This window comes from Callithrix jacchus, chromosome 8, assembly GCF_049354715.1.
Source record: "Callithrix jacchus isolate 240 chromosome 8, calJac240_pri, whole genome shotgun sequence".
In the NCBI taxonomy this organism is placed as follows: Eukaryota; Metazoa; Chordata; class Mammalia; order Primates; family Cebidae; genus Callithrix; species Callithrix jacchus.
The window spans coordinates 38,265,016-38,279,908 of NC_133509.1; the positions used below are offsets into that span (position 1 = coordinate 38,265,016).

The 14,893-nt window shown below is 37.6% G+C and overlaps 1 protein-coding gene across 6 annotated transcripts in view; it reads right to left on the reverse strand.

Moving 5' to 3' along the window:
- TRPM7 (transient receptor potential cation channel subfamily M member 7) overlaps positions 1 to 14,893 on the reverse strand; it is a 121,393-nt gene that overhangs the window by 63,558 nt on the left and 42,942 nt on the right. For all 6 annotated transcript variants that reach the window (XR_013520975.1, XR_013520974.1, XR_013520973.1 and 3 more), the window contains exons 5-10: positions 11,592 to 11,805; positions 7,325 to 7,449; positions 5,387 to 5,558; positions 3,289 to 3,463; positions 1,839 to 1,962; positions 1,195 to 1,267 (exon numbers count right to left, since the gene is read on the reverse strand). Coding sequence is in view for 3 of the 6 variants with exons in the window: in XM_035259639.3 (XP_035115530.3) it covers positions 1,195 to 1,267; positions 1,839 to 1,962; positions 3,289 to 3,463; positions 5,387 to 5,558; positions 7,325 to 7,449; positions 11,592 to 11,805 (883 nt within the window). In the remaining 3 variants the exon portion in view is untranslated. The remainder of the gene's footprint in view (positions 1 to 1,194; positions 1,268 to 1,838; positions 1,963 to 3,288; positions 3,464 to 5,386; positions 5,559 to 7,324; positions 7,450 to 11,591; positions 11,806 to 14,893) is intronic.

Here is a 14,893-nt window from a genome sequence, read left to right on the forward strand (position 1 = left end):
GCCTGAACCCAGGAGGCGGACGTTGCAGTGAGCCGAGATCGCACCATTGCACTCCAGCCCGGGTAACAAGAGCGAAACTTTGTCTCAAAAAAAAAAAAAAAAAAATGCTTGATGCATTGGCAATTTATTATGATCTAATATGCAAGAAATTCTTGTAAATAAAAAGACGGTATCCTTTTAATGTGCTGTGCTCCTGGCATACCACTCTACACTAACTTTCAAGTAGGCAGATGGAATACCATCATAGTTTCTAATTTCTGAAAAGATTTTTCACTATAATGTTGTTTTATCTGTTAGAGGTCTTTGGGGATATACTGAGAGAAAAACAGTTCAGTGTGTATGTGCTTCAATCCCTTAGTCCTAGAAGACACCACTAGTTTTCAAATTTTCCCTTCAGAATGAAGATAGCATGTTTTAAAATCCTATCTTTAAAAGCTATCAACTAATGCCTTATGACCTTTAAACACTAATTTTTCAGCTGATCGAGAATGTGACACATTTTTATTTTTTCTTAGAGACAAGGTCTTGCTGTCACCCAGGCTAGAATGCAGTGGTGTGATCATGGCTCACTGTAACCTCAAACTCTGGGCTCAAGCTATCTTCCTGCCTCAGCCTCCTGAGCAGCTGAGACTATAAAGTGCACAGCACCATGCACAGCTAATTTTTGTTTATTTTAAGATAGGGTCTTGCTCCGTTGCCCAGACTGGAGTATAGCGGCATTATTACGGCTCACTGTAGCCTCGACTTTCCAGGCTCAAGTGATTCCACCTTAGCCTCCCAATTTTTAAATTTTTTGTAGAGATGAGTCTATGTTGTCCAGCCTGGTCTCAAACTCCTGGCCTCAAGTGATCCTCCTGCCTTAGCCTCCCAAAGTGTTGGGATTACGGGTGTGAGCCACAGTGCCTGGCCCAGGATGTTACATATTCTTAATAAGACTATTTAATAGGTTTGGTGGCATAAACCTTGCTAAAAACTTTTCTTAAATTCTACAAGATTAAATCAAAAGCTATCTTACTGCCAAGGAAACCAACATTGTGTCTTTCACAAAGAAAAATGACTGAAAATTCACTTTGCAAGCACTTAGCCATATTAAAAGGTTCTATCTTCTGTATACATATAGACACACATACATACACACACATATACATATATAAAATAAAGATCTTACAAATAAAAAAGGTCTTAGAGGCTTACCTTTCAGCAGTGCAGTAAGTATTGCTACATCTATATCTTGATGTTCATCTGACCCAATATGGAAAACAGTGATCTATTTAAAGATAAATTCATAACATTATGTCTTTATATTTTTAAAGCAAAGGCATCATAAAACTCAGTAATTTCCAACTCTACGGGAGGCAAAATACATATGTATGTATCTAGAAATGTATGTATTATGTATACATAAATATACATACACATACGTATGACAGTTAGTAACTTTATTTCAACCAAAAAACCAAAAAATTTTTAAAGACTTTATCATTTACCAAATAAAATGGCAAGTATATAAAAATACTTGGTTTTATATTATATTCATATTTTGAAGTATCTCATGTCCCTTACTAGAGCAAACAATTTAGGGGATGAGGCTACAGATTCCTTATCAGAGTAAATAAATCCTACAGTTCCTTCCACAGAATGAAAATTTACATGTTCATATAATGTACGCATTCTTGAACGAGAAATGTTTTAGTCAATCTTTTTATAAATGTCTTTAAATTTATAATAAAAACAATTTTAATACAAATTAAAAACAAAAGTATTTCACCAACTTAGAATGTGCTTTGCAAGAAATAAAAAAGGCTTAGCTTTTTAAATTTCTGCTGAAATCTACTTACAAGCTCCTTTCTTTTCATGCACTCCATCAGTGTTTGAAATAAATGAACTGCTTCACTCTGACCAAAGTTAAATGTTTTTTTGATAGTGGAAATAATATCGGGCTCTGCTGCATCAGGAAGATTCCTAGAATAAAAAGAAACATAAATTAATCCACTGATTTCATCTTTCATTATTCATATGATCAATATGAAGTACAGGTAGATCCATGTAAGATCTTTGAAAATAATGTACTCATATTAAATACTTGACCTTGGGTGGGATTATTTTTTCCTTCATGAGACTACCAATATAAATCTTGAAAGGAAAATATATGAAGTCATTTTTCTCATTGAACTACTTTATGAATATTATCAAAAAGAATGTGTGGCAGTATCAGTACTCACATAAGACACTGTATAAAAGTAATTTTAAGATAATTATGATGTATAAAGTAGTATTTCACTATGATATTTTTAAACATAAGCACTCACATTTTTCTTTTTTGAATACTTAATATATTTACATGGCTCAAAACTATAGTAGAAAATATAAAATGTTAAAATATTAAAATTAATAGTGTTAAGTCTCCTTCGCACTATCTTTCAACTGCCCAGTTCTATCACAACTATTTTCAGGAATCATTTACTCATGTAACTTTCCAAAGTGTCTTTCTGCATACACAAAAAATTATCCCCTTTCCTTTTATTATATATAAAATGTGGTACAATATATATGCTTCTCTCTACCTTCCTTTTTCCATGTATATATTTTGGTAATCTTCTCATGTTGTACTTTGCTCCAATCTTTTACTCTTACAAAGAACCCAGTAATGAGTAGCTTTATACATACATTATTTCACAGATGTACATCTATAGGAACAATTCCCAGAAATGAAACTACTAGGTTAAAAGATAAGTGCCTCTATGTTTGACAGATCTTACAAAACTGTGTTCCATGAAGATAGTTTTAATTTGTTCCAGTAACATATGAGTCAGGCTATTTCCTCAATCCTTAACAAACTGTTTTATTAAAGTTGAAATTTTCATGTTCATAAAACACAGAGAGGAATCCAACTCTGTATTCTAAAACCCACAAGCCTCTTGAATAAAGTCATTAAAATGGGCCAGGCATGGTGGCTCACGCCTATAATCCCAGAACTTTGAAAGGCCAAAATGGGTGGATCACTTGAGGTCAGGAGTTCAAGACCAGCCTGGCCAACACAGTGAAACCCTATCTCTACCCAAAAAAAAAAAAAAATACAAAAATTAGCCGGACGTGGTGGCTCATGCCTGTAATCCCAGCTACTCAGGGGGCTGAGGCAGGACAATCGCTTGAAACCAGGAGGCAGAGGTTGCAGTGAGCCAAGATTGCACTACTGCATTCCATCCAGGCTGGGACACAGAGCAAGAATCCATCTCAAAAAATAATAATAAAATAAATAAATTCATTAAAATGTTGTCATACACTTACCCTCCTTCTTCTGTTTGTTTATGAATATATGCTAGTAGATCTGCAGCTCTGCCTGTTCCTTCACATACAACTACTGGAACAGGGGGGCATTCCTGAAGGTATTCAAGAACTGTGAGGATAACATTTGGGCCCCCCTCAAATATAAGTGCCACCACAGGGACACCTTGGCCAATTCCTAAAAAGAGCAAAGTTAAATTAAAAAATTATTTCATCCCAAGCAAGTTTCTCTCCAAGAAAAAAAAGTAGGCAAAATTCATACTCTAATTTTAATTTTACTGAAAATTAAAATAAAAAGCAAAAACATGTCTAAGACTGTGTTGACTTGACTTTAAGCACTCCACCTGATACCAGTTCACATAAGTAGATGAAATAATGAATATATTACTTTGTCACTATTTTACAGACTGTTCTCTAAATGACAAAATTAGAAAATCCAAAAGATAATTTAACATACATCAAATAATTTAATGTCCACTACTTAAAAGTAAAAATTTGTTTTCTATATTTTATTGAGCTCTTGACGAGAAATGTAAAACACTAAATTTTTAGTTTGCTTTTTAATACTACATTAGTTGAACTTCTAACATATATCAGTTTTTCTTTTCTTCTCTGAGACAGAGTATTGCTCTGCTGCCCAGGCTGGAGTGCAGTGGTGCAATCTCAGGTCACTGCAACCTCTCCCTCCCCAGTTCAAGCAATTCTCCTGCCTCAGATTCCCAAGCAGCTGGAACTACGGGAGCACGCCACCACGCCTGGCTAATTGTTGTATTTTTATTAGAGGCAGGGTTTCACCGTATTGGCCAGGCTGGTCTTGAAGTCCTGACCTGTGATCTACTCGCCTCAGCCTCCCAAAGTGCTGGGATTACAGGCCTGTTTTTATTCGTTTTCAAAACATGTATTTCTGATTCCAAATGTACTGAGACATTAATATAGAAATTAATGACTGTCTCAAATGTCACATGCAGGGTTTGTAAAAAAGAAAAAATTAAAAAACTTAAAAATTAAAGAAGAAATAGATGACAGAATTACATAACTGGACCTGATCAATAAAATTCCAAGACCTCTAGAAGAGTAACAGAACAAAATTCGTAAAGAATACGAATTTTTGCTTTTACAATAACGTGCAGTGTACTGAGAAAATGCAAACAAACAAAAGGTAACTGTAGAACTATAAACCATTCTTAACTTTTTTTTTGAGAAGGAGTTTTGCTCTGTCACCCAGGCTGGAATGCAGTGACGAGATTTCCACTCACTGCAACCTCTGCCTCCTGAGCTCAAGTGATTCTCCTGTCTCAGCCTTCTGAGTAGTTGGAATTAGAGGTACACCCAGCTAATTTTTTGTATTTTTAGGAAATACGGGGTTTCACCATATTGGTCAAGCTGGTCTTGAACATCTGACCTCAAGTGATACACCTGCCTTAGCCTCCCAAAGTGCTGGGATTACAGGCATAAGCCACCGCGCCCAGCCTTCTTAACCTTTAGCAAAAGCTCTGATTCCACCATAATCTGTAAACACTGTTCTGTAGTTTTTAAATTTCTTTTTTTGTGTGTGTTTTTAAATTTGTTTTACTCCGTCACAGAGCTCAACTTCTTGGTGTCCTTAGATTACAACTTTTCCATTATTTGAAATAAAAATTTAGATGTTGAACCAAGAAAATACAGACATGATTAGAAAGGAAAATCAGTCCCAAGAATACAACTTTTAAGACACATTTAGCCAAACAGTGATACTCATTTTATAAATTTTAAGCTGATTTCTTTCTTTTAGTAATTTTTTTTCCCTTTTAGTTTTCAATCTTGAATTTCATAGCCTTGTCCTGGAATAAATCACTCATTAAGAATATTTATGAATTCCTTGGGCTGCAATGGGATTGCAGTAACAACAGGGCTTCCAATGAACCTTTTTTCATTTTAGCCTTGATAACTGAGTGCCCAATTCTGACTCCTTTTCCTTGGTCTTATCACTTTGTCTAAGATCAAGTTGGCTTGTTGTGTAAGAATAAGTACTTCAAAGAACATTCTATCTTCTTAGAATGCTGTTGGCTATTAATACAGCCCAGAACAATTCCAACAATAACAAATTTGTGAATTCCCTTACTAGCATGAATTCTTTGCTGATTAATAGTTTTTTCAAGTTCTCTTCTCAGTCTGACTTCTGCCCCATACTTTCCAACAGTGCCATCATCCACCAATATGAAATGAGAATGTAGATTATTCAAAACATTCAATTTGCTCAGGGGGTTCAATAAGGTTTGATAAGGAGCAACCACCTAAACAACAGCAAACGTAAGAGTTAGTGAGCAGGATTAAATACAGTATAATGTAAAATAAATTTTGAAATAATCTGTAAAGACAAGTAAGAAATAAAATTCTATTTTACATACAGAAATAAATATGAAATAACTAAGAATGTATCAAAAAGCATAAGCTTCAAAGCAGCTGAAGATTAATCAATGGTTGAAACACATGATATCTTGACCTGTATTACAAAATTATATATTTCATCATCACATTCAAAGAGAGAAGCAGTAAATAAGTAAATAGTGCAAAAAAACTATTATCAGATTAAGTGAATAAACTCAATACATAAGACATTGTGGCTGGGCATGGTGGCTCACGTTTATAATCCCAGCACTTTCGGAGGCTGAGGAAGGTGGATCACCTGAGGTTAGGAGTTCAAGACCAGCCTGGCCAACGTGGTGAAACCCTGTCTCTAAAAAAACTACAAAAATTAGCCTGGTGTGATGGCAGGCAACTGTAGTCCCAGCTACTCAGGAGGCTGAGGCAGGAGAATCATTTGAATGCGGGAGGCAGAGGTTGCAGTGTGCCCAGATCTCGACATTGCACTCCAGCCTGGGCAACAAGAGCAAAATTCCATCTCAAAAAAAAAGTCACAGTAAAAAACAATAAAATGTCATATTGTTATTTTTCTAGCGATAAGTAGACTCTTTAAAACCAATATTAGAAATTTAGTAAGAGATCGTTATAATTCAATAACTGTATGTATTAATTTATTTATGAGACTGATTTTGCTTTGTCACCCAGGCTGGAGTGCAGTGGCACAATCACAGCTCACTGCAATCTCTGCCTCCCGGTTTCAAGCGATTCTCCCACCTCAGCCTATCAAGTAGCTGGGGAGGCCTGTGCTACCACGCCCAGCTAATTTTTGTATTTTTAGTAGAGATGGGGTTTCAACACATTGGCCAGGCTGGTCTCGAACTGCTGATCTCCAGTGATTGGCCCGCCTCAGCTTTCAAAGTGCTGGGATTACAGGTGTGAGCCACCACGCCCAGTCAGTAATTCTTTTTAATAGTCTTGATAAGTATCTATAACCAATTCACACATCTTTAACCTATTCAAACAAAACACTAGTATTTGACTCCTACTTCCCATTCTTAGAATAAAACTCTTATGTAGTCATTAAAAATTTAATTACGACGACTAGCATATGAAAAACATGAAAGCCTGGTGCGGTGGCTCACGCCTGTAATCCCAGCACTTTGGGAGGCCGAAGCAGATGGATCATGAGGTCAAGAGATCGAGACCATCCTGGTCAAGAAGGTGAAACCCCGTCTCAACTAAAAATACAAAAAATTAGCTGGGCATGGTGGTGCGTGCCTGTAATCCCAGCTACTCGGGAGGCTGAGGCAGGAGAATTGCCTGAACCCCAGAGGTGGAGGTTGCAGTGAGCTGAGATGCACCATTGCACTCCAGCCTGGGTAACAAGAGTGAAACTCCATCTCAAAAAAAACAATAATAAAATAAAAAAGAAAAACATGAAATAACTTTATAAATAAAAGACTAAAAGCAAAATGTGCCAACGCTGTAACAGCATTTAAACTTATGAACTAATAGTTATGAATTATTTACATTTACACATGTTCAAAAAGATCAGAAGAAATCCTCAGGAAGATGCTTTTTGAACTTAATTTGAAAAGTATAATATAATCACAAATATTTTAAATTGGCACTATTCTTACTATAATTTTATTTATACATAATTTCAAACATAAGAAATTTTAAAAATAATTCTTACATCTCTCCCAACAAGATCATTCCTGTTTTCAATCACTCCCCATGGAGCTATTCCGATAGTGCAAATCTTTCGAGATGATCTGGAAGCATGTTCTTTGAGGGCATCTCCAACATGTTTTGCCACACCTGTTCATAAAAAATTTTATTCATTTTGTTATTTTTATTTTCTTGGAGACAGTATCCCCCAGGAAAGAATGCAGTGGTGCAATGACAACTCACTGCAGCCTCAAACTCCTGGACTCAAGTGATACTCCCTTCTGAGCCTCCCAAGTAGGTAGACAGTCTGCTAATCTGTTTTTTGTTTGTTTGTTTTGTTTTTGGCAGAGACAAGGTCTTCCCATGTTGTCCAAGCAGGTCTTGAATTTTGGGCTCATGTAATCGTCCTGCCTCAGCCTCCCAAAGTTCTGGGATTTTTGTGTTCAAAACAATCCTGTGCTTAATCTATAACACTATAATATGTGATATATTTCTTCATACATACAAGACATAAAGCAACAAGGTCATAACAAACTTAAAATAAGGTCACAGCCAAACCTACAAAAGAATATACCAGGACCAGCCAGGTTTGGTGGCTCACGCCTGTAATCCCAGCACTTTGGGAGGCCAAGGCGGGCAGATCATAAGGTCAGGAGTTTGAGACCAGCCTGGCCAACATGGGGAAACCCCGTCTCCACTAAAAATACAAACATTAGCAGGGTGTGGTAGAGGCCGCCTGTAATCCGAGCTACTTGGGAGGCTCAGGCAGGAGAAGTGCTTGAATCTGGGAGGAAGAGGTTACAGTATGCCGAGACCGCGCCATTGCACTCCAGCCTGGGATGACAGAGCGAGACTGTCTCCAAAAAAAAAAAAAAAAAAAAAACCCGACAAGGACACAAAACACAAAAGGAACAAAAACCACTAAACTCCATAATATCAAATCACAACTGCCAGAAACACATATAACACTAACTTTTACCACATTATTACGTCTAGTCCGTTTTTGTATTTTTCCTATAAATAACTGTAGTTTTTTATTATTCCTCTACACATAATTTAGAAAATATTAAGAATACATCTTGGTGGCACAGGGTCATATGCGAAACAAACATACAAACAATAAACAACTACAAAAGTCTCTTTTCAGTCAAAAATGAGGAAGAAAAGTAATAAAAGGCAGTTCCAAAGAACATGTAACTCCTCATTATCACTTGTTTTTTTTAGGATGGGAGACAAGGTCTCACTCTATTGCCCAGGCTGGAGTGTAGTGGTGTGATCATGGCTTGGCTCACTGTAGCCTTGTCATTCCAGGCTCAAGCAATTTTCCACCTCAGTCTTCCAAGTAGTTACGACAGTAGGCACATACCACCATGCCTGGTTATTCTTTTTTTTTGGTAGAAACAGTGTCTTACCATGTTGCCCAGGCTAGTTTTGAACTCCTGGGTTCAAGTGATCCTCCCACCTCAGCTTCCTCAAAGTGCTGGGATTACAGGCATGAACCACCATGCCTGACCCATTATTACTTCTTATGGTCTGAATTGTGTCTGCTAACTTCCAATACCTCAAAATGTGACTGTAGTTGGAGACAAGGCGTTTAAACATGTGATGATACCTCCTCAAAATATTACTGCATTTAGAGGCAGGGCCTTTAAATAGGTGACAATTAATTTAAAATGAGGCCTTTGGAGTGGCCCTGAATATCCAACTGGTGTTTTTTTGTTTTGTTTTTTAAGACAGAATTTCATTCTTGTTGGCCAGGCTGGAATGCAGTGGTGTGGTCTCAGCTCACTGCAACGTCAGCCTCCCAGGTTCAATTGATTCTCCTGCCTCAGCCTCCCAAGTAGCTGGGATTACAGGCATGCGCCACCATGCCCAGCTAATTTTGCATTTTTAGTATAGATAAGGTTTCTCCATGTTGGTCAGGCTGGTCTCGCCTCGGCCTCCCAAAGTGCTGGGATTACAGGCGTGAGCCACCGCATCTGGCCATCAACTGGTAATCTTACAAAGAAATTTGAATACAAAAGAAAACACCAGAAATACCTATACATAAGAGGCCATGAGAGGAAGGACACGGCATGAAGGTGACCATCTGCAAGCCAGAGAGAGACCCCAGGAGAGAGCAAATCTGCTGACACTTACTCTTAGACTTTTAGCCTCCCAAACCATGAGAAAATAAATTTCTGTTGTTTAAGACACCCAGTCTGTGATATTTTGTTATAGTAGCCCTGGCAAACGAATGCATCACTCAATGTGATCTCCGTAACGCATAAGATTTCATCCCTCACCCAGATTATGAAAATAGCATCTTTATAGGTCTTTCAACTGCTTCCCTGCCTACTTATACTGCATTTCAAAAACATCACCCAAGTGATCTTGGTCACTGTTGACTTTCTACTTAAAACCTCTTCTCATTCAGAACAGAAGCCAAAGTGCTTATAATGGTCCACAAGGCCTCACGTGATGATCTGCCTGTCTTTACTAGTTACCGTGTTTCTCTAACACCATACATCAGTAACTTCTGACTTCATCACCTAGCACTCTTTGCTTATTCCACTCAAGGTATATTAGACTGTTCTTACTATTCTTCCAACACACAAACCATCTCCTCCCCTTTACATGCTCTGCCTTGTTTTTCTTATATTTTGCTTCCTCATTTCCTTCTCTCCTCAAATGTCACCTTATCAGCTCTCCTTGACCATGTAACAAAATAGTAGCCCTTCCATCATCCCTCACTATCCCTCTTCTTGACTTCATGTGCCTGCATAACACTTATCAACATCTAACATGTTATACATTACTGAGTTATCTGTTTCTTATCTGCCTCTTCCCTACTAAAATATAAGTTCCATGATGGTAGATATTTTTAGTTTTAGGGAATGATAAATTCTTAGCAGCCTGAAAAATTTCTGACACAATGAGGTTCAAAAGTGCTGGGATTACAGGCTCACACCTGTAATCCCAGCACTTTGGGAAGCCAAGGCGGGAGAATCACCTGAAGTCAGGAATTCAAGACCAGCCCGACCAAGATGGCAAAATCCTGTCTCTACTAAAAATACAAAAATTAGCCGCTTGTGGTGGCAGGAACCTGTAATCCCAGCTACTTGGGAGGCTGAGGCATGAGAATTGCTTGAACCCGGGAGGTGGAGGTTGCAGTGAGCTGAGATGGCACCAATGCACTCCAGTTGGGGTGACAGAGCATGACTCCATCTCAAAAAAAAAAGTTGCTGATAATGAATTAGATGTTTGCAAGCTGACTTAAATAAATGCTTTAGACACTGAAATTAATCTGACCTCCTTATAATTGAACTGTATAAGTGATACGGAAGATACAGAATAAAAGACAGTAGTATATTACAAATTAATTTTTGAAAGCTACTTCTTACTGCTGCTGAGGCAATGGACTGCCACTCTTGTATCGATTTACCACTAGTCGGAAAGTGATGGGAATAATACTTTGCTCTATAGTAGGTTCAAAAACCTTTTTGTAAAAGGCTAAACAGTATTTTAAGCTTACCAGGGCATACTGTCTCTGTCACAACTATTCAACTTTGCTGTTGTAGCACAAAAATAGCCACAGACAATACATAAACTAATATGGTTAAGCTTTGTGTCCCTATCCAAATCTGATCTTGAAATGTAATCCCCATAATCCCCAGGTTTCTTGGGAGAGACCGGATGGAAGTAACTGAATCATGGGAGTGGTTTCCCCAGTGCTGTCCTGGTGATAGTGACTGAGTTCTCACAAGATCTGATGGTTTCCTAAGGGGTTCTTCCCTCTTCGCTAGGCACTTCTCCTTCCTGCCGCTTTGTGAAGAAGGTGCCTTGCTTCCCCTTCACCTTCCACCATGATTCAGTTTCTTGAGGCCTTCCCAATCATGCTGAACTATGGGTCAATTCAACCTCTTTCCTTTATAAATTACCCAGTCTCAGGAAGTTCTTTATAACAGAATGAAAATGGGCTAATACAGTAAATAAATGAGTGTTCCAATAAATCTTTATTCAAGGTTTGGGCTGATTTAGCACACAGGCTATAGTTTCTCAAACCCTGCTCTAAAGTGTTTTTTTTTCTTTTTTAAACTCAAATTTCCCTAGCTTCATCAGAACCTAAAGTGTTTTTTTAAGATAAAATAATAACCAAACAAGTTCTATTAACATTTTTACCTACAAACTCTAGATTATTAAACAAAAGAGTTAAATATGTCTATATTCGGTGTTGATCTTTATTTCAAATATCTAATTGATATTATGAAAAAATTTAAAACACACTAAAATTGGTATAAGCCTCACATTACCTGTGTTTACTCCTCCAGTTAAAATCCAGGCTCCGGTTGTAACTGCAGCTTTAATAAGACCTTTTCCAAGCAACTGCTTGATTCGTGGGTGAAGCTCAAATTTCTGCATGCCCCCATGTACAGAGATAACAAGTTTGGGTAATTCCATTTGCCATTCTTTAAGCAGAAGTTGCAGAATGACTTCAGGTTTGGTGTCATATGACAGCCTCACATACTAAAAAAAATTTTTAAAAGGACAAAATAAGTGAACATGTTCATAGGTTTCATAATGCGACATTATACGACTTTGAAAAATTTCATATGCATCAGATTATGCAAAAAGAGATTTCATAGGCTACTTTGAATATATTTATACTCCAAGGAATAAGCAATAGCAAATGAAAAAAATCATTCTGTGAGATCTACAGAAATAGTGAAACTAACTTTTAAACATTTAGACACAAATGCTACTCTTTCTGTTTAAACTCAATTACCATTGACTCAATTCACCAACGTACATAAAGTATTTATTACCTTCTTTAACTATGACTACACAGTGAGTGAGAAGCATTAGACTAGCAGAAGAGGATAGGAAAAGAAAAAAAAAAGAGAACTGTGGCAGAAAAAAATGGAGGCTTCTAAGACTCTTGCTACGAGGACAGGCAAATAGTGAATTACCTGTTTGAAAGTTTGTCAATGATCTACTCCATTTATAAATGACTGGGACTCTGAAGTATAATTTAAAAAGGTATTTTTAATATAGATGCTTTTCTTTGCTGGAATTAACAGCGGATTTGATCAAATTTGGAAATAATCAGAAAATCCTAATATTTCATAGTGTTTAGATGGATTCCCCAGTTTAATTTTTGAAAAAATCTTTCATTAGAAAAATAGAAAAAAGCTATCATGTGTAAAATAACTTCCTCTAGTTTGAAATATTTTAAAAATTAACTTCCTGTTTAAGTGGTATCACAAGACGTACTTGCTACATCCACATTAATTCATTCTCTTGGCCTAAAGCACATATATGAATTAGCTCATAAGAAACTTCAAATATTCAGACACTGAGACATTTAAAAATCATCTCTAAGAAACCATATTTGCAAAATGAGGTATTTTCCATTCCTTTACAAATGTCAAATACCACTGAAAATCTCAGTACTGACAAACGAATGAAACCAAATGCCTGGGTGCAGTGGCTTACTCCTAATCCCAGCACTTTCGAAGGCCAAGGCGGGTGGATCACCTGAGCTCATCAGAGACAGGGTTTTGCCATGTTGGTCAGGCCGGTCTCAAACTCCAGACCTCAGGTGATCCACACACCTCGGCCTCCCAAAGTGCTGGGATTATAGCCACCATGCTCAGCCAGCTTTGTTCTATATAAAGTCTTTCTGTTTCAGTTTTGTTTAACTCATTATTATACTTGGGCACATAAACAGTATTAGAGAAGTAGTCTAAAGTTAATGGTTTTAAGACTATATTAGAAATAAATGAGAAATTCCACGTCCTATAGTGATGGGCTAGGTTGGTTTGGACATACTCTGTCCCCTGGGAACTAGAAAAACTAAAAAACAGTAATACCTGCTTTAAAACATTAGCAGGTGGCCAGGCATGGTGGCTCACACCTCTAATCCCAGCACTTTGGGAGGCCAAGGCAGGTGGATCACTTGAGGTCAGCAGTTCAAGACCAGCCTGGCCAACATGGTGAAACCCTATCTCAACCAAAAATACAAAAAAAATTAGCTGGTTGTAGTTAATTTTTTTTTCTTACAGGCAAGAACCTGTAATCCCAGCTACTCAAAAGGCTGAGAGGCAGGAGAAACGCTTGAACCTAGGAGATAGAAGTTGCAATGAGCAGAGATCGCACCACTGCATTCCAGCCTGGTTGACAGAGAGAGACTGTCTCAGCAACAACAACAAAAGACATTATCTGAGTACAAAGGCAGTGAGAACTTGGGGGATCAGGATCCAGGAGAAAAGGAAAACTTGGGAGAGATGTTGAGCTCACTGTTTGGCACAGTTTTTTCCTCATCAGAACACAGAGGCCAGCAGAGCAGGGCCTGGCTCTGTTGTCCAGGCTAGAATGCAGTGACATGGTCAGGGCTCAATGCAGCCTTGATTCCTTAGGCTCAAGAGATCCTCCCGCTTCAGCTAGAGTGCAGTAACACAGTCAGAGCTCAATGCAGCCTCGACTTCTTAGGCTCAAGAGATCCTCCCACTTCAGCCTCCCAATTAACTGAAACTACAGGTATGTACTACCATGCCCAGCTAATATTTTTGAATTTTAGTAGAGACAAGGTCTCACTATGTTGCCCAGGCTGGTCTGACATTCCTGAACTCAAGTGATCTTCCCACCTAGGCCTCCAAAAATGCTGGGATTACAGGTATGAGCTACCACACCAAGGTTAAATGTTTAAATCTAAACAAATAATAACTATGTTTTGAGGGTTTGAAATAAACAGAAAATTAAAATTTATGCTGACAAGAACACATAAGTATTTTTTTTTTTTTTTGAGACGGAGTTTCGCTGTTGTTACCCAGACTAAGTCTTAAGAGAAATAAATGCAGTTACAAATATTCTAAAAGTTTTTGCATTGTTGAAAAAAGTGGTAAAGGAAGAATTTATAGTACAGGCATGTGCCACACCCTTTGATCAATGACAAACTGCATACATGAGGTGGTTCCATAATATTATAATACCATATCTTCTGTATCGTTTTATGTTTAGATATATTTATATACATATTTATCACTGTGTTACACCTGCCCACCATATTCAGTACAATAACACTCCACAGAGGTTTATAGCCTAAAAGCAATAGGCTATATACCACATAGCCTAGACATAGTAGGCCATACCATCTAGGTCTGAATACACTCTATGGTGTTAGCATGAAGAAATTGCCTAACATATCTCTAAAAACATATCCTCATTGTTAAGTAATAAATGACTGTACAAGATAAGTTTAAAAATGCATTTCATCACATTTATTATAATATTCTTTTTCTTTTTTTGGTTGTTTTTATTTTTGAGACCAAGTCTTGCTCTGTCGCCCAAGCTGGAGTGCAGTGGCACAATCTCAGACCATTGCAACCTCTACCTCCTGAATTTAGGCCATTATCCAGCCTCAGCCTCCTGGTAGCTGGGACTACAGGCTTGTGCCACCACACCTGACTAATTTTTGTATTCTGAGTAGAGAATAGGTTTCACTATATTGACCAGACTGGTCTCGAACTCCTGACCTCAGATAATCCAGCTGCCTTCACCTCCTAAAGTGCTGGCAGAGGCATGAATCACCGTGCCTGACCAATATTCTTTTTCT